Raw genomic sequence first — 20064 nt, 5'->3', positions numbered from 1 at the left:
CTGATAGAATTCTGCAAACAAGGATCAGTTTTCCTTATCAGGAAAACTGATATTTCCCTTTGTTATTGAATTTAGAATTATTTTTAGTCTGAGACCTTGATGCATTGCACCTATCGTTCTCCTCCCCAAAAGCAGTAGTCCTGGGTTTCATGATATTATTATTGCTCTTCTAACCCCGAGAGGGGGGGGGGCGGCTCACATCTGGTGAGTATCGGCTTGGCAAACCCAGGGTTCTGAGCTGGATATCATTATTCTTCTCTTTCCTGATTTTTTTTTTTTTTTTTTGCTGGTGCAGCAAAATGATATTAGTGTCACCCGTAAATTATGATATTAGTGTCACCCGTAAATGATTACCTCTACCCATATATGTTATTCTGTCTGAAACTTGAGTGTGTTCTCTGCTCGATTTTCCTGTTTTGCTGGACGAAAAACCCCGTTGCTGCGGAGAAAACCTTGCTATCTATGCAGGAGACCTACCAACTCAGACACAGAGTTCCTCGCATCATCGACGGGATTCGAACCTTTTTTAATGGTAACTTAGGCCTAATATGTTAAGATGTGTAATGCAAAGTAAAAATGAAAATTGTTACTTTAAAGTATTATCTATACGTTAATACTGAAGCTGTTTTCTTGAGTGGACATTGTGAACGATAGGCCTAACTGATGGGACTGAAAGTGGTCTCAAATTAAAGATATTTCTTCCTAGGTGTGCAGAAAAATGGGAAAATATAAAAATTCCAAATAGTTTTATTTTATGGAACAGTCCAGTTTTGTCTACTAGCACTGCCCACCTTCGTCCCGCTATGCTGCCTTGCTACACTGACTGGTTGTGTTGAACATACCTTGTGGCAAAGAAGAAACACATTTTCGTGCTCCTACGAATTAATCTAGAATCGGTCTGAAATATGCATTTAAGGATCCGAAAGATTTAATATGTCACAGTATTGGCATACTTAGTGAAAGGTGTGTCATTGTCAAGCCTTACATTTTAAGTTTGAAAAATCTGGGATCATTTTATTTTACTGCAGAATATGGCAATTTCAGAAGGATTGATCAATGGTACGAGACTTATAGTCAAAGTTATGCATCAGAATTTTTGGATCTAGAAATAATAACGGGAGAAGCTAAGGAAAACGGGTACTCTTACCGCTTTTGGATTTGACTCCATCCGATTCCATTTTGCCATTCCCATTTAAGAGACGGCAGTTTCCTCTTCCGCTGGCTTTTGTGATGACTATAAATAAAAGTTTAAAAACAAATGTTTGATAGACTCGGAATTACACTTATTAACCCTGTATTTAGTCACGGCCAATTGTTTGTAGCAATGTTTTGGGTCAGATCATTCCAACATATTAAGATAAGGTTACCAGAAGGGACAAGAATATAAAAAATGTTGTTTACAAAGAAGTATTATAGAGACTGTACTACAGTCTCTATATAGAGACTGTTCTACATTTTGTACATGTGAAATTGTTATTCAATGTGCACATTTTGAATAATCAGAAAGATAGTGAAACCAAATAAAATTTTAAGTTCCCTCAGATACAAGAAATGAGAAAGGATTCGACGTGTACTGGCTTACCTGCTCGCAACAAAACACGGACTACATTTCTTAGGACAACTAGAGAAAAGCTCTGCTACCAGCTGTGAAATTTTCTCAATGGTTACAGCTAGTTTTATTTACATAAAATATTAAATACTAGCCTAAACTAAACTAAATCTGATTGTCTACATATGTTGCTAATTTTGGTGTTGGTTATACAGTGGTACCTTGTTTTGCGAGCATAATTCGTTCCGGAAACGTGCTCGTAATCCAAAGTACTCGTATATCAAAGCCAATTTCACCATAAGAAATAATGGAAACCTAGATGATTTGTTCCAAAACTCAAAAATATTCATATACTAAAAATGATTAATAAAAAATACATACGTACCTTTTTATATTTTTAATATTTAAATTTAATATACATAAAGCAATCGAATTTATTAATTATTGGGTAGGGCGACTTTCACCGCCACTAACGGAATCACTGCAATCTGTTGACTTTTTCTTTTTTTGCGACTTTAACAAGGAACCTATCCAAACGTAACCCCGTGGCTCACATCTGGTAAGTATGGGCTTGGCACACCCAGGGTCCTGAGCTGGATATCATCATTCTTCTCTTTCTTTGTGATTCCATTCTACTTTTGACTCTCTCTCTCTCTCTCTCTCTCAGGGTTACTCGGGAACTTTTTTTTTCCTGGTGCAGCATAAGCCTAAGGCTTCCTTGCATCATATGGATAATAATAATAATAATAATAATAATAATAATTTTATCGTGAGTCACTGGTTTTTATGGAGTCACTGGATACAGATGCATTGCAGGATCATCTAGACAAGACTGCAGCAATAATTCAGACACAGAATTGGTTTGTTAAGGGAACGTATTGTCTGACAAATTTGATTGGGTATTATGATGTGGTTACAAAGGAACTGGATGAAAAAAAATATTTTCATATCATATACTTGAATTTCAGGAAAGCTTTTGACACTGTTGCACATGGAAGACTACTGTACAAATTGTAGCAGAATGGTATTAAGGATAAGTTGCTACAATGGATAAAAGGATGGTTGAGTGGGAGAAGACAGAGGGTAGTAATTATTATTATTATTAGCCATATGGTGCAAGGAAGCCTGAGGCTTATTCTGCACTGGCTAAAAAAAATTCCCTATTACCCTGAGAGAGAGAGAGAGAGAGAGAGAGAGAGAGAGAGAGAGAGAGAGAGAGAGAGAGAGAGAGAGAGAGAGAGAGAGAGAGAGAAGTAGGAAGGAATCACCAAGAAAGGGATGAACGATGATATCCAGCTCAGGACCATGGATGTGCCAAGCCCATACTCACCACATGTGAGCCGCTGGGGATAAATCAATGAGTGCTGCTCTTCGTGGAGAAATGTTATAAGTGGAGTCCCACAGGTTTCGGTATTGGGTCCACTGTTGCTTTGTATATTTAAAATTGATATTGATAAAGGTATATCAGGCTTAGTGTCAAAGTTTGCAGAAGATTCAAAGGTTGGCGGGGTTGTTAGTGACAATAATGACAGTGTGCTACTGCAACAGGATCTGGAAAATTTGGGAAGATGGGCTGAGAAGTGGCAACTGAAGTTTAACCTTGACAAATTCAAAGTACTGAATATGGGTAGAAGTAACCCCAGAGAATCGTACCAACTCTATGGTACTACACTTAAAATAGCAGGAATTGAAAAAGACCTGGGAGTAATTGTGCAATCAGATATGAAGTTTTCCGAGCAATGCAGACAGGCTGCCCCGGCAGGTCATGAGGTTTTGTCAATGATATACAAGAATTTTGCTAGCAGGGATAAAGGAGGTGATTGTCCCTCTGTATAAGGCAATGGTCAGGCCACACCTTGAGTACTGCGTACGGGTCTCGAGGCCTCATTTTAGGAAGGATGTAGATTTGCTTGAGCGTGTACAGACAAGGGCAACAAGATTGGTGAGGGGAATAAAGGGATCCACTTAGGAAGAGAGGGTTAAGGTCTGCAAATTGCAGCGGCTGGAGACTAGGCATCTGTCAGGTGATCTGAGTGAGGTGTATAAGGCCTTGATTTGAGTGAGGTGCACAGGCACACGACTTGAATGGGTTGAGCACGCTGAATTCTGATGGGATTCTTCCACTTGTTCAAATTCCGAACCTAAGGGGGCATAAATTCAAATTGAGGAAAGACAGATGTAGAAGAGATGTGCGGAAATTTTCCTTTAGCCAGCGGGTGGTTAATTGCTTGAACAAACTTCCATCTGTCGTTGTGGAAGTTGATAGGTTAAATAAATTTAAGGAGGAACTGGACAAACATTTAGAGGGAATAGTTGTGTGAATTTTGTTTTGGCTGATGCTGCATAAGCTCATACACTTGCTCTCTTGCATCACATGCCACTACTACTACTACTATTTTTCCACCCTGTGTGAGGAGGACGGTGACGATACCACTGTGCTACACGTGCCGCACAGTAGGCAAATCGACAAGAGAACACACCCAATTTACAAGCACAATACATATGGGTAATCGCTTTGTTTAGTTATCCACCATACTATGCAGCATAATTTGAAGAAGCTGTGATTTCCTAGTAGTGCTTGTAAAAAATACTTCCTTCCTGGAAAAGATGCTTTTTTTTATAGTCACGCGACTAGGTTATCATAGGCACACGATTTTTTGTGTGTGTAGAATCAATGGACACAAAAGTTCGATAATTCGACTGTAATTATGGGTCTAACGCATCATTGGACTAAGGAACATTGGAAAATATCATATGGTCTAGCTTTTCTCTGTTTACATTTTTTTCGCCATTGGTAGTGGGAAGGTTGCTCGTGACTCATGAACCTCATGATGCTGGGCAATGAGACTGTCTCGTGCAATACTCAAGCGGATGAATTAGTTATGAAGAAATGGGCGTATGTTCGGTTCGTATTCAGACTGGTTATACTTATAATGTAGGAAGGTTTCGTTACCTCCAATAAATATCTTTCTGTAGAATTAGACGAACTTCACCCAGCTATGCGTCTTTGTGTAGCAGAATAGATGATACCACTCTTGTCCTACTCACGAGCTAAGGGTAGCATGATTTATTCTCTTGTTTGCTCGCGTTTTTTTTTTTTTTTTTTTTTTGTCCAGAAAAGAGAAGGTCAACAATAAAGCCAAAAAAATTTACAGCCATTCTTTATACGGCGCAATATTGCCTTTTTCACTGATGTACTCAAAACCCTACAACAGCATATAAAGGAATTTCTGAAGCCGACCATGCAATTATGCGCCACGCAAATATTGAATCTGTATGTTTCTAGGTACATACCCAAGATTTTTAACATCTACTCTTCACACCTAATTTTCCAGATCTGAATTCTATTGAGAATGTCTGATTTGTATTGGAAAGGATATTCGGTTTCCAGTTCTTCTCCGACCAGCATTCCTCAGGCGACATTCATTCCGATGGAAGAATGGTCAAATCTACCTGTAGTCTCCCTCAGATTCCCAGTGTAGTGTCTCTCACGAAATTGTATTCCACAATTCGAGAAAACGGTGTCCTTACTGGTTATTTAAAAAATCTCTATTTTCTGGGCATTGATTATAATAATGTTAGTATTTTTTTGAAGCATATGATGAAAGAAAAAGCTCAAACTGCCCCACCGAGAAAAAAAAAAAAAAAACTTCCCATATCATCTGTCTGCCCTCCCTAATTTTCTCTAAATCTTCCTTAAATTTATACAAACGACCTTCCACAATTTTCAACACACTTTCGTATCACCAGATGGTAGTTTGTTTCAAGAACCAGTTACTCTCTAGTAAAAGCATGGTTTGGCACATCTATCCTGGAGCCATCCTTAACCAATTTAAAATATGTCCTGCTATGCCTGTTCTCTGAGAAAAACTATGAACGCAATGAGCATTTAGTTTACTCAGTCCACTTAATGTGTCATTACCATTAGAATTAGTAGAGGCATATGATGCAAGAAAGCAAGCTTATGCAGCAGCATCAGCCAAAAAAAAAAAAAAACCCATTCAACTTCACTTCTCCGTTCGTTCGAAATACCTGTCCAGCTGAGCCTTAAATTTATTTAGGCTATCAACTTCCACAACAAGGGATGGAAGTCTGTTCCACCAACCAACTACCCGTTGGCTAAAGGCAATTTCCGCACATCTATCATACATCTGTCTTTCCTCAATTTGAATTTATACCCTCTCAGGTGATTATTCTGAGCAAGAGGTAGTGTCCCATCAGCATTGAGCATGCTCAAACCATTCAAGCTTTGTACACCTCTATCAGATCCCCTCGCCGGTGCCTAGTCCCCAGACACTGTAATTTGCAAAACTTAAGCCTTTCTTCGTAAAAACAACCCTTCGTTCCGTTCACTGACCTTGTTGCCCTTCTCTGTACTCGTTCCAGCAGCACTACATCCTTCTTGAAATGAGGCCTCCAGACCTGTATACAGTACTCAAGGTGTGGCCTGACCATTAGCTTTAGCATTAGTAGTAGAGGCATTTGATGCAAGAAAGCAGGCTTATGCAGCATCAGCCAAAAAAAAAAAAAAAATAAAAAAAATAAAAAATAAATAAATAAAAAATAACCACCTCCACTTCACCCCTCTGTTCGTTTGAAATACCTGTCCAGCTGAGCCTTAAACTTATTTAGGCTATCAAATTCCACGACAAGGGATAGAAGTCTATTTCACCAACCAACCACCCGCTGGCCACAGGTAAATTTCCTCACGTCTATCCTACATCTGTCTTTCCTCAATTTAAATTTATGCCCTATCAGGTGATTGTTCTGAGCAAGGGGAAGAATCCCATCAGTATTGAGCATGCTCAAACCATTCAAGGCTTTATACACCTCTATCAGATCACCTCGCCGGTGCCTACACTCCAGCCACTGTAATTTGCAAAATTTAAGCCTTTCTTTGTAAGAGCACCCCTTTGTTCCTTTCACTAAGCTTGTTGCCCTTTGTAAGAGCACCCCTTTGTTCCTTTCACTAATCTTGTTGCCCTTCCCTGTACTCGTTCCAGCATCTATACATCCCTCTTGAAATGAGGCCTCTAGTCCTGTACACAGTACTCTAGGTGTGGCCTGACCATTGCCTTATACAAGGGAATAATCACCTCCTTATCCCTGCTAGAAAAATTCCTATATATCATCGACAATACACCATGAGCTACTCTTGCAGCCCGTCTGCATTGCTCAGAAAACTTCATATCTGCCTGCACAACCACCATCAGGTCCCCCTCATACTCTACCACTGTCAGTGTAGTACCACAGATTTGATACGTTGCTTTGGGGTTGCTGTTTCCCATATGTAGTACTTTACATTTGTCAATATGAAACTTCATTTGCCACCTCTCAGCCCATCTGCTTAACCGTTCCAGATCCTGTTGCAATAGCATAATGTCAGTAGTGTCCTTGACAACCCTGCCAACCTTCCTATCGCCTGCAAACTTGGACATTAAGCTTGATATGCCATCATCAATATCATTTATAAACACAGAAAACAATAATGGACCCAATACTGAACCCTGAGGGACTCCACTCATCACATTAGTCCACGATGAGCAGTGTGCATTGATTACCACTCTCTGCCTTCTCCCCCTCAACCACCCCTTTATCCATAGCAGCAATTTGCCTCCAATGCTACACTGCTCCAATTTGTGCAGCAGTCTTCCATATGCAACAATATCAAAAGGCTTTCTAAGATCCAAATATATAATACCAAAGTTATTCCCTGCATCCAATTCTTTTGTGACTACATCATAGTATCAAATCAAATTGTTCAGGCTAGACCTTCCCTTAACAAAACCATGGTTTGTCTGAGCTATAACTGAATTCTTGACAAGATGATCGTGCAGTGCTTCTTGAACAAATGCCTCCATTAATTTTCCTGGAACAGAAGTTAAACCCACAGGTCAATAATTACTTGTGTTGCCCTTTGATCCTCATTTGTGAATTGGGGTCACATTTGCACTTCTCCAGTCTGTGGGTACCTCCCCTGAATCCAAGGAAGCTCTCCTAATTATGGCTAACGGATTGCTTATTTTCTCTGCTGCCTCTTTGTATAACTGGATAGATCCCATCCACTCTAAGTGCCTTTCTTGTATTTATCTTCAACAATTTCTCCTCCACTTTATCTCAATTAATCCAAGATCATCTAGCTCACTGCCAGTGTTTACTTCATCTATGGCATTCCCCTTCCTGAATAACTCCTCATGTGTGAATGTAGATGCAAAATATTGATTTAGTTTGTTAGCTACCTGAGCAGGATCATGAACAATTGAACCGTCGATATCAAGTGGACCAATCTGATTCATCCCCTTCCTTCTAGAGTTTACATAAGTAAAGAACTGCTTGCTGTTTTTCTTTGCATCCCTTGCCAAAGATTTCTCGTAATCTGCCTTCGCCTGCCTAACCTCCTTTGTAACTTGGTTACAGATCAACTTGTATCTATCATAGGCTTCTGTGTCACGTGTTAATTTGTATGTATCCCATGCATTTTTCTTCTCTGCCATATGTCTCATTAATTCATGTGACATCCATTTAGGCCTGAACCTTGAACAATATTTTTTAGTTGGTATGTAAAGCCTAATAGCTTCCAAGATAAGTTCTTTGAATGCTTCTCATTTTGAGTTTGCTGTTGGTAACATCATCAGTTGGTCCCACTGTATAGAATTTAAATACTGTCTCAGACCATCGTAGTCGCCTTTACGAAAGCAATAACCCATCACTTTACCCTTGATGGTAGTTATCTCCTTGAGTAAATCCCACTTCAGCACACTGTGATCACTGCCACCTAGTGGTTCCTGTATATGCAGATTCTTAATGCATGAAGAAATACTACTGATAATCAAATCAAGAATATTGCTCCCTCTAGTTGCCGCTCGAACATGCTGATTTAGAAAACAATCATCCAATAAATCCACAAAAGCCTTGCTAGTGTGTGAGTGACCAACCCACATATTCCAATCAATATCTGGGAAATGAAAATCCCCCATTATAAGACTCTCTGAATTAGTGGCCCACTCCATTTCCCTGTACAGTTTCTTATTATACTCATCAGAGTCATTAGGCTTACAGCACACTCCTACTCTCAATATTGATCTCCCAATGCTTATGTCACACCAAACTGACTCGACACTGCACTGTCCAGCGATATCGACTGCCTTCACTTCATTGGATTTTCTTAACTAATAGCATAACCCCTCCTCCCTTCCTAACCTGTCTATCCTTTCTGTAGACTTTGTACTCCCCAAATTCCAGTTTTGTATTACTACTATCTATGTGACACCACGTCTCTGATATCCCAACAATATCCGCCTTTGATGCTTTGAGCAATACCTCAAATTCAACAAATTTATTTATGAAACTCCTAGCATTGGTTTACACGCAAGTATACATGCACCTGTTCTTTTTCTTAGCTACCCTAACACACTGTACCCCAATAACTCCCAGCAGTCTCCGAAATATCCTGCCCCTTATTTTCCAAGCTTCTGCCTATGTGTCAAACAATTACGTGTGAAACAATTTAGAATTAGCATTAGCTTTAGTAGAGGCATTTGATGCAAGAAAGCAAGCTTATGCAGCATCAGCCAAAAAAAAAAAAAAAAAAAAACCACTTCACCCCTCTGTTCGTTCAAAATATCTGTCCAGCTGAGCCTTAAACTTATTTAGGCTATCAACTTCCACGACATGGGATGGAAGTCTGTTCCACCAACCAACCACCCGCTGGCTAAAGGCAAATTTCCGCACGTCTATCCTACATCTGTCTTTCCTCAATTTGAATTTATGCCCTCTCAGTTGACTATTCTGAGCGAGAGGAAGAATCCCATCAGCATTGAGCATGCTCAAACCATTCAAGGCTTTATACATCTCTATCAGACCACCTCGCTGGTGCCTAGTCTCCAGACACTGTAATTTCCAAAACTTAAGCCTTTCTTCATAAGAGGACCCCTTTGTTCCATTCACTAATCTTGTTGCCCTTCTCTGTACTCGTTCCAACAGCTCTACAGCCTTCTTGAAATGAGGCCTCCCGACCTGTATACAGTACTCTAGGTGTGGCCTGACCATTGCCTTATACAAGGGAATAATCACCTCCTTATCCCTGCTAGAAAAATTCCTATATATCATTGACAATACACCATGAGCTACTCTTGCCACCCGTCTGCACTGCTCAGAGAACTTCATATTTGCCTGCACAACCACCCCCAGGTCCCTTTCATTCTGTACCGTTGATACGTTGCTCTGGGATTGCTGTTTCCCATGTGTATTACTTTATATTTGTTAATGTTAAACTTCATTTGCTACCTCTCAGCCCATCTGCTCAACCTTTCCAGATCCTGTTGCAGAAGCATAGTGTCAGTAGTGTCCTTGACAACCCTGCCTACCTTTGTATCGTCCGCAAACTTCGACATTAAGCTTGATATACCCTCATCAATATCATTTATGAATACAGAAAACAATAATGGTCCCAACTCTGAGCCCCGAGGGATTCCACTAATAACATTAGTCCACGACGAGCAGTGTCCATTGATTACCACTCTCTGTCTTTTCCCCCCTCAGCCACCCCTTTATCCACAGCAGCAATTTGCCTCCAATGCCACACTGCTCCAATTTGTGCAGCAGTCTTCCATGTGCAACAGTATCAAAAGCCTTTCTAAGATCCAAGTATATAATATCAAAGTTATTCCCTGCATCCAGTTCCTTTGTGACTGCATCATAGTATCTGATGAAATTGGTCAGGCAAGACTTCCCCTTAACAAAACCATGCTGTGTCCGAACTATAGCTGAAGTCTTGTCTAAATGATCCTGCAGTGCTTCTTTAACTAATGCCTCCATTAATTTTCCTGGAACAGAAGTTAAACTCACAGGTCTATAATTACTTGTGTCAGCTTTTGATCCTCCTTTGTGAATTGGGGTGACATTTGCACATCTCCAGTCTGTGGGTACCTCCCCTGAGTCCAAGGAAGCTCTCATAATTATGGCTAAGGGTTTTCTTACTTCCTTTGCTGCCTCGTTTAATATAACTGGATAGATCCGATCTACCCCGGGTGCCTTTCTTGTGTTTATCTTCAAAAATTTCTCTTCCACTTTACTCTCAGTTATTACAAGATTCTCTACTTACTGCTATAGTTGAATACACCTCTGGCTTTCCCCTCGCTGAATAACTCCTCATGTGTGAATTTCGATGCAAAATATTCATTTAATTTGTTAGCTACCTGAGCAGGATCATCAACAGTTGACCCATCGATATCAAGTGGACCAATCTGATTTATCCCCTTCCTTCTAGAGTTTACATAAGTAAAGAACTCTTTGCTGTTTTTCTTTGCATCCCTTGCCAAGGATTTCTCGTAATCTGCCTTCGCCTGCTTAACCTCCTTTGTAACTTGGTTGCATATCAACTTGTATTTATCATAGGCTTCTGTGTCATGTGTTAATTTGTAAGTATCCCATGCATTTTTCTTCTCTGCCATATGCCTCATTAGTTCATCTGACATCCATTTAGGCCTAAACCTTTAACAATATTTCTTAATTGGTATAGCCTAGTAGCTTCTAAGATAAGTTCTTTGAATGCTTCCCATTTTGCATTTGCTGTTGGTAACATCATCACTTGGCCCACTGTATAGAATTTAAATACTGTCTCAGTCCATCGTAGTCGCTTTCACGAAAGCAATAACCCTTCCCTTTACCCCTAATGGTAGTTACCTCTTTGTGTAAATCTCATTTTAGCACACTGTGATCACTGCCACCTAGTGGTTCATTTATCTGCAGATTCTTAATGTATGAAGAATCACTGCTGATAATCAAATCAAGAGTATTCTGCCCTCTAGTTGCCTCCCGAACATGCTGATGTAGAAAACAATCATCCAATAATTCCACAAAAGCCTTGCTATTGTGTGAGTGACCAGCCCCCAAATTCCAGTCAATATCTGGGAAATTAAAATCTCCCATTATAAGACTCTCTGATTTACTGGCCCACTCTATTTCCCTGTACAGTATCTTATTATACTCATCAGAGTCATTAGGCGTATAGCACACTCCTACTCTCAATTTTGATCTCCCAATGCTTATGTCACACCAAACTGACTCGACACTGTACTGTCCGGCGATGTCCACTGGCTTCACTTCCTTGGATTTTATGTATTTCTTAACTAATAGCATAACCCCTCCTCCATTCCTATCCAGTCTATCCTTTCTGTTGACGTTGTACTCCCCAAATTCCAGTTCTGCATTCCTTATATCTGTGTGACACCACATCTCTGATATCCCAACAATATCTGCCTTTGATGTTTTGAGCAATACCTCAAATTCATCAAATTTATTTACTAAACTTCTAGCATTGGTGTACACGCAAGTATACATGCAGCTGTTTCTATTCTTAGCTACCCTAACACAACCGATGTGTTTACTTGTACCGCAATGACTCCCGGTAGTCTCTGAAATATCCTGCATCTTGTTTTTCAGGCTTCTGCTCATTCCAATAGAAGCAGTGCAAGAATCTCTTTCACCTCTGCCAGTGGCTACTGTTAATCTATTCGTCTTTGCTTCCCCCCAATCTAGCAGTTTTCCGACCCACCTAACACTGCCTCTATAGCATCAGCAAATATTCTTGCACCCTTTCTATTTAAGTGTATCCCATCCCTGTAGAAGGAATCTCTCCTGTTAACAAGTACAGTCCAGGCTGAAAAAAATTCTACCCCTTGAGCCTTGCACAATCTTTCCAGGGCCGAATTGATCGACAAGGCTCTCATCATATACTCCCTCTTATCGTGTCTGGGCAGAATTGCAGACACTTTCAAATTCAACCCTATTTCACGGCTTTTTGTCAACAGTGACCTGTACTTGTTAAGCAATTCTGCCGGTCTCCTACTCTTGATATCATTAGTGCCAACGTGTACAACTATATCACCTTTTCTGCCCTTAAATCATGTATCTTTCCGAGTGTCTAGTTTCCAACATTTCAATTTGCAGAATTGAAGCCTTTCTTGATAGGAGTACCCTTTTGTTTCCCTTACTAATTTCTTTGCTCTTCTCTTCACTATTTCCTAGAGCTCCGCATCTTCCTAAATTGAAGCTGTTCTCATAGTCAGTTGCCTAGAGATATCATGAATACATCATTTATTCACACACATTTTTGTAAGTCTCCTGTTGTGAAACTACTTCTCCTCTTCTATTTTGTCTACTTCTACACTCATTGTACCCACCATCCCACTAAACAAAGAAAAAAAAAAAAGCAGAAGTCGTGGGTGACTGAACTAAACTGAGAATGAGTAACAACAGTCTTCTCTACAGTATTGGGAGGCGATGCTTATTTGGAATTGTAAGATTAGACAGCTCGTGTTAAGGTGTTCAAAATAAATGATGTAATGGTAATGATGCCGTACTGCAAACATCTTTTGCTGTCCTCTTGACTTCACCGCGTATTAAAATTATGCCTCTGGACACTACCAACGATAATATAAAATATTATAAAAAGTTAAAAATTCCGTTTTTGGCAGGTGGCACTACTTATATTAGGTTGCTTAATATGTGTGAATTGTGCGGAATTAGAGTGGACGTGGCGTGTGCAAACGGATTTTTGTAGTTTGTGTGTAGTGTTGCGTATGTCAAAAATGGTTTCTTCTACAGTCTGGTATTCATTTTGGGTGCCACTGTGGGTGTGCTGGATATATGTTATTTCTTGTGTTACAGGACTTTATTTCCATATATCAGAAACAGAAAGAAAATGCTTTATTGAGGAAATTCCGGACGAGACTCTTGTTGTAGGTTGGTACTCTAAACTACATGAGTTAAATGTGTGTATGTGATTTTAACAATTTTGAACAGGTTAAAGCTGACCAGCCGCGTGTTATTGGCAAGATTTAAAAAAAAAAAAAAGAGAGGGAATTAGGCTTGTTATTTGTTAAAAACCTACACCGCAGCTCTGAGTGAAAATGCCGTTAACTAGTACTGAGTGTGGAATACACGTTAAAGATAATTATTTGTTCTGTTAATAATACAAGTGAATTAGTGGTATTCAGAGCATCAATGCAATGGTGAAAGTATTGACTTATTTAATCAAATTTATTCAGAGATCGGTAATACTGAAGAACAACGGTCTGCCCTATATTAAAAAAAAAAAAAAAAAAAAATCACGGCTTAACTCCAGATTATGGGTACGTCTTGTCACTGCGTTGCGGGCATGGCCAAATTCGGGACGGACTCAAGCAAAAGAAGTGGAGTTTTTAATAGACTCATATTTGGCTAGTGAAAAAAAGGTTAGGTTATTTTACGCCAGTAATTCGGGACGGATTCAATCAAAAGAAGCCACTTCCACCGAAGGCGTACCCATAATCTGGAGTATAACCAACAAATTAATATATTAGCTATAATTTTCTTTCGGAATGATTTCTGAGGGTACTAACGTATGCGGTTGTTAAGTCATATCTTGTATTCGAAATTGAAAATATTAACAATTGAGGTGAGATTGGGTAGGCAGCAGAAAAGGTCAGTAAACCTCTAGCCATAATTATGAGTGCATCCTTGGATTCAGAGAAGATCCCTATGCAATGGATATTTTGGAATGTATCCCAACTTTACAAAGGGAGGGAAATCAAAGGGTGATATGAGTAATTACAGACTTATTAGTTTGATTTTGATTCCAGGAAAAATAATGGCCTCACTGGTTAAAGAAGTAATGCAGGATCATCGAAGGGGAGTGCAGTTATATTTTCATTCACAGCATGCATTTGTCAAGGGGCAGTGGTGAATCAGATGAATTTATGCCCCCTCATTTGTGTACTCTGAGCAAGAGGGAAGATTCCATCAGCATTGAGCTTGCTCAATCCATTCACAGCCTTAAACATCTCAATTCGATCACCTTGCTGGAGCCTAGTCTCCATACACTGCAGTTTGCAGAAGTGAAGCCTTTTCTACATCCTTCCTAAAATGAGGCCTCCAAACCTGTATGCAGTACTCAAGAAGTCTGACCATTGCCTTATACAATGGGATAATCACTTCCTTATATCTGCTAACAAAATTCCTGTCTATCATTGACAAAACCCCATGAGCTGTCCAAAGCCTGTCTGCACTGCTGTGCAATGGTATCAAAAGCTTTCCTGAAATTCAAGCAATATGATATCAAAATAATTTTTTGTATCTAGTTCTTTTGTGACCACATTGTAACATTCAGTGAGACTGCCAACACAAGATTTCCTCTGAAGTATAATTGCAGCCTTGTCTAGATGATCTTGAATTACTTCTTTAACCAGTGTCTCCATTATTTTCCCTGAAACAGAAATAGTAGTAGTGGCAAATGATGGAAGAAAGCAAGCTTATATAGCATCATTAAAAAAAAATAAAAAAACCACACACACACAACCCAGCTTTACTCTCCAAGAATTTTTCTACTTCCTTGAATTTATTCAAACTCTGTTCCAACAATCAATGACTTGCTGGCTGAAGGCAAACTTCTGCATATCTATTCTGCAACCATCCTTCCTTAACTTAAATTTATGCCCCCTTGTGTGTCGTCTCAGACAGAGGGAGAATGCCATTCATATTCAGCTTATCCAATTCCTTAAACACCTCAATCAGATCACCCTGCAGGGCGATCTGATTGAGGTGTTTAAGGCCCTAGTCTCCAGACACTGCAATTTAGAGAACTGAACTCTTTCTAGGTAAGAGTACCCTTTTGTTCCCTTCACCAATCTGGTTGCCCTTCTTTGCACCGTTCCAGCAGATTAGCATTAGCATTAGTAGAGGCATTTGATGCAAGAAAGCAAGCTTATGCAGCATCAGCCAAAAAAAAAAAAAAAAAAAACCCACTTCCACTTCACCCCTCTGTTTGTTCAAAATACCTGTCCAGCTGAGCCTTAAACTTATTTAGGCTATCAACCTCCACTACAAGGGATGGAAGTCTGTTCCACCAACCAACCACCCGCTGGCTAAAGGCAAATTTCCGCACGTCTATCTTACATCTGTCTTTCCTCAATTTGAATTTATGCCCTCTCAGGTGATTATTCTGAGCGAGAGGAAAAATCCCATCAGCATTGAGCATGCTCAAACCATTCAAGGCTTTATACACCTCTATCAGATCACCTCGCTGGTGCCTAGTCTCCAGACACTGTAATTTGCAAAACTTAAGCCTTTCTTCGTAAGAGCACCCCTTTGTTCCATTCACTAATCTTGTTGCCCTTCTCTGTACTCGTTCCAGCAGCTCTACATCCTTCTTGAAATGAGGCCTCCAGACCTGTATACAGTACTCTAGGTGTGGCCTGACCATTGCCTTATACAAGGGAATAATCACCTCCTTATCCCTGCTGGAAAAATTCCTGTATATCATTGACAATACTCCATGAGCTACTCTTGCACAACCACCCCCCCAAGTCCCTTTCATTCTCTACCACTGACACATTCTCACTTTAGCAAGGATCTACATCCTTGCTAAAGTGAGGCCTCCAGACCTGTGTACAGTATTATTATTAGCTATATGGTGCAAGGAAGCTTGAGGCTTATGCTGCACCAGCCAAAAAAAAAAATAAATAAATTCCCAAGTTACTCAGAGAGAGAGAGAGAGAGGAGAGAAAGAGAGAGAGAGAAGTAGAAGGAAATCACCAAGAAAGAGAAGAATGATGATATCCAGCTCAGGACCCTGGGTGTGCCAAGCCCACACTCACCAGATGTGAGCCCCTATCTGACCATGGCCTTATAGAATGGGATAATCACCTCCTTATCTCTGTTAGCAAAGTTTCTGTATATATCATTGACAAAATCCCATGAGCTGTCCTGGAAGGACATCTGCACTGCTCAGAGAATTTCATATCTGACTGCACAATTACCTGCAGGTCGTTTCCAACCTGAGTGTACTACCACATAGTTGATAATGTACTCTGAGATTACTGCTACCTATATGTAGTACCTTGCATTTGTCAATGTTAAATTTCAACTGCCATTTCTCAGCCGATCAACCTAACTTTTTTAAATCATGTTGCAGTAATCAGGGTCTTTAACGACCCTGGTTAACGACAGTAATGTCGTTAACCACCTTTGTATCATTTGCAAAATTTTGACATTAAGCCTGGTATACCAACATATGGGTTAGTGCAATCGCACCATTTTTTTATATGTAGTAAATTACCAAGGTACATGAATTGGCATTGTTTTAATTATATCTCAAACTGTGAATACCTTCACAATGAGTTGCCATGATATTGCATTATAAGTAATGCTTTACCAATGGAGAAGACTTGTTACTTATTCTCAGTGGATACCACCACCCAGACGGCATTGTTACAAGGCTTTTTGGCTTCTCTTCAGGCAGTGGATGGGTATGTAGGTACCTTGGTGTTGCAACAGTGGCAATTTAGTTACAAAGTATAACTGCACAAAATGAGAAATGCCTGATGGTGTGCAATAGTTTTGAGTAAAAGATGTCTTTAATTCCACATATACTGGCCAGTAAGACTTAAATGTCTTTAAAAGGTGTCTTTTAACCTGGTATACCTTCATCAGTAACATTAATAAATATTGAAACCATCAGTGGGCCGAACACTGAACCCTGGGGAACTTCACTGAGGAACTTCACATTAGTCTATGAAGTGCAATGCCATTGATAACTATTCTGTCATCTTCCACTTAACGATCCCTTTATCCACAGCAGTAACTTGTCCTTAATGCCACAGTGCTCCAGTTTATTCAGCAGTCTTATGTGCAATTTTAAACTGTGCAATGTTAAACTAACAGGTCTGTAATTACTTGGATTACCCTTTGAGTCCCCTTTTTGAACTGGGGATACATTTGCACATCTTCAGTCCATGCATTATCAGCTCAAACCAAGGATGCTCTCATATCTTCAAATAGCCCTATGAGGTTTGGAGAATTCATATTCACAAGCAATTATATTGATACACCAACCATGTTATATTAAAATAATTTACTTTTAATACTGCAAAATAAATGCATAGATATTTACAATTAAAACAATTAATACCGCCCATGCACCTGTGGAACCACGTGAGCCGTGAACCTGCTAAGGATGTGTTGCAACTAAAAATGTACTGTTGAGAAAGGAGGCGGGTGCCTCTGAAAGCTTTGGAATCCGGTATTTTAAGTGTTTTAAAATATATTTTTAACATTTTAACGTATATCGCTTTTATTTGTATTATATATTTTATTGTAAATAGTTTTAATTGTAAATATCTATACATTTATTTTGCAGTATTAAAGGTAAATTATTATTAAAATAATAATTTAACTTTTTTATATGTTATATTTACTTTAATATAACACTGTTGGTGTATCAATATAATTGCTTGTGAAGATGCTCTCATAATTATGGCTAAGGGTTTGCTTACTTCATGAACTGCCTCTCTTATAATTGGATAGATCGCATCCTCCCCAGGTGCCTGAGATAAGTCTTCCATACTTTGCTGTACTAGAGGACAGAGAAACAAATTTTAACAATTAATTATTATTGTGTTAATACAAACAACCAACTATCTGTTATTAGTAAGTTTTCATACAAAAGATCAACTTGTACAATTTCATACTTGTACAGTTATCTATAGTATTCTTTATATGATTATCTATTGCTTGTATGTTTTTTTATATATATAAATGAAAGCTTAACAGGTAAGCCAGTATCTTATTATTTTTACCTTTCATTTTTTATATGTAAAAAAAAAATATAAAATTACTGCAGAAAACAATCATCCAATAAATCCACAAAAGTCTTGCTAGTGTGGGAATGGCCAACCACAAGTTCCAGTCAATATCTGGAAAGTTAAAATCCCCCATTATAAGACATTCTGATTTATTGGCCTATAACAATCTCCTATCCTCATTTTTGCTTTCCCAGTTCTTAAGTCACACCAAACTGACTCAACATTGCACTGTCCATCTAGGTCAGTGTTTCTCAATGATTCTTTTTTTTAATCATCCAATAAATCCACAATTTTTTCCTAATTCCTCCCCATGAAATTTTAAACAAGAAAATACAGTATTTTATATTTACTGCTTTTTTTTTTTAATGGGATCCCTGAGCCTGATGCTTCTTAGCTAAAAGTTCAACGTTCGGTATGATGTTAGTAAGTTCAATTCTAATGTCTCCTCTTGAACATGTATCAATTCTGTTTCTTTCCTTTGATATTATTTACTGAACTAAAACCACTTTCAACCATATAAGATGTTAGAAAACAAAGTGCTTTGGCCATTTCAGACCACATTATTGGATAAAGAAGTTTAGTTATTTTTGATCCCCACAACTCAGCCATTCTAACTTTTTCAAATTTATATTTGCATTGTTTGTTACATTTTAATTCAATGAATTTTTGAATTTCTAGCAGACCCAAATTGACATCCAATTGGATCCAACATCCATGGCTTCACTTCAAAAGAAAATAAATCTGAAAATCTGCTTTTCATTTCACCTTTTAAAGATCATAAATGATCTGAATAATTCTTAGGATCATTCTCGGTGAGAGATTCATTGATTTTAGCTAACTCTTGTATACCATGAAATTGTTTTCTCATTAAATTGCTTTCAAATATTTCCAGTTTTTCAGTGAAGGCTTTTAATAAGCATTTGCTGACTATCACCATAATTAATTTCCCTTGAAGTATCACTTCAAGTTTTCGAAAAATCCAAGCCACATAGCATATAAAGTTTTTGTGTTTGCTGATCTCCTTTGCTTTCTAAAAAACTGTCGTATCAAAAAGGTTTACAGATCTTGTTAGACAGTTTCCTTTAGAAAGCCATCTGACTTCTGTATGTAAAAGAAGCCTCACATACTGTTCTTCGTTATCAACACAATTTTCTGAAAAGGCAATCATATTTGCTACTTGACTTTATTTTATTAAGTTTTCGAAAAATCCAAGCCACATAGCATATAAAGTTTTTGTGTTTGCTGATCTCCTTTGCTTTCTAAAAAACTGTCGTATCAAAAAGGTTTACAGATCTTGTTAGACAGTTTCCTTTAGAAAGCCATCTGACTTCTGTATGTAAAAGAAGCCTCACATACTGTTCTTCGTTATCAACACAATTTTCTGAAAAGGCAATCATATTTGCTACTTGACTTTATTTTATTAATGGTTTTAATAACTTTACTGAGAGATTGATTAAGAACTGGAATAATATTTGTTTTCAACCAGATGATGTCGGTGCACAATGTATTGCAAGAACTTCGGGACATACTTCCTTTAGGTGAGCTATAAAATATTTGTCTTCCAACCATGGAGGTAGCATCATCAGTGGCACAGGATACCAAATTTTCCAATGGTACTTGTTTTTCATCAAACCATGTTTTCACAGCAGCAAAAATGGATGCTCCAGTACAGTCAATTTCTATAGATTTTACAAACGTCTCTTCTTGCAATTTACAATCATCATCGAAATAACGAACATATGTCATTAGAAGGGCCTTATCATCATTAACTGTGGATTAATCATTCTGAATAGAAAATTTTCTCGTTTTTAGTTTGTCAGTTAGCTGCTCTTCAATGTTAACTGACATCCCATCGATTTGATTTTGAATTGAATCGTTGCTCAATGACAATGC

The 20064-nt window shown here is 38.6% G+C and overlaps 1 protein-coding gene across 1 annotated transcript in view; it reads left to right on the top strand.

Annotated features, from left to right (window-relative positions):
• The first annotated feature begins 13069 nt into the window (after window positions 1–13069).
• Window positions 13070–20064, top strand: part of eca (transmembrane p24 trafficking protein eclair) — a 49492-nt gene continuing 42497 nt past the window's right edge. The window contains exon 1 of the mRNA XM_090385554.1: window positions 13070–13294. Within this exon, the coding sequence (XP_090241680.1) occupies window positions 13132–13294 (163 nt within the window). The 5' untranslated portion in view covers window positions 13070–13131. The remainder of the gene's footprint in view (window positions 13295–20064) is intronic.

Source organism: Mastigoproctus giganteus, chromosome 11, assembly GCF_048544385.1.
Source record: "Mastigoproctus giganteus isolate SK-2022 chromosome 11, ASM4854438v1, whole genome shotgun sequence".
NCBI classification, from domain to species: Eukaryota; Metazoa; Arthropoda; class Arachnida; order Uropygi; family Thelyphonidae; genus Mastigoproctus; species Mastigoproctus giganteus.
The sequence above is the reverse complement of the archived record's forward strand: the minus strand, read 5'-3'. Positions and strand labels throughout refer to the sequence as shown.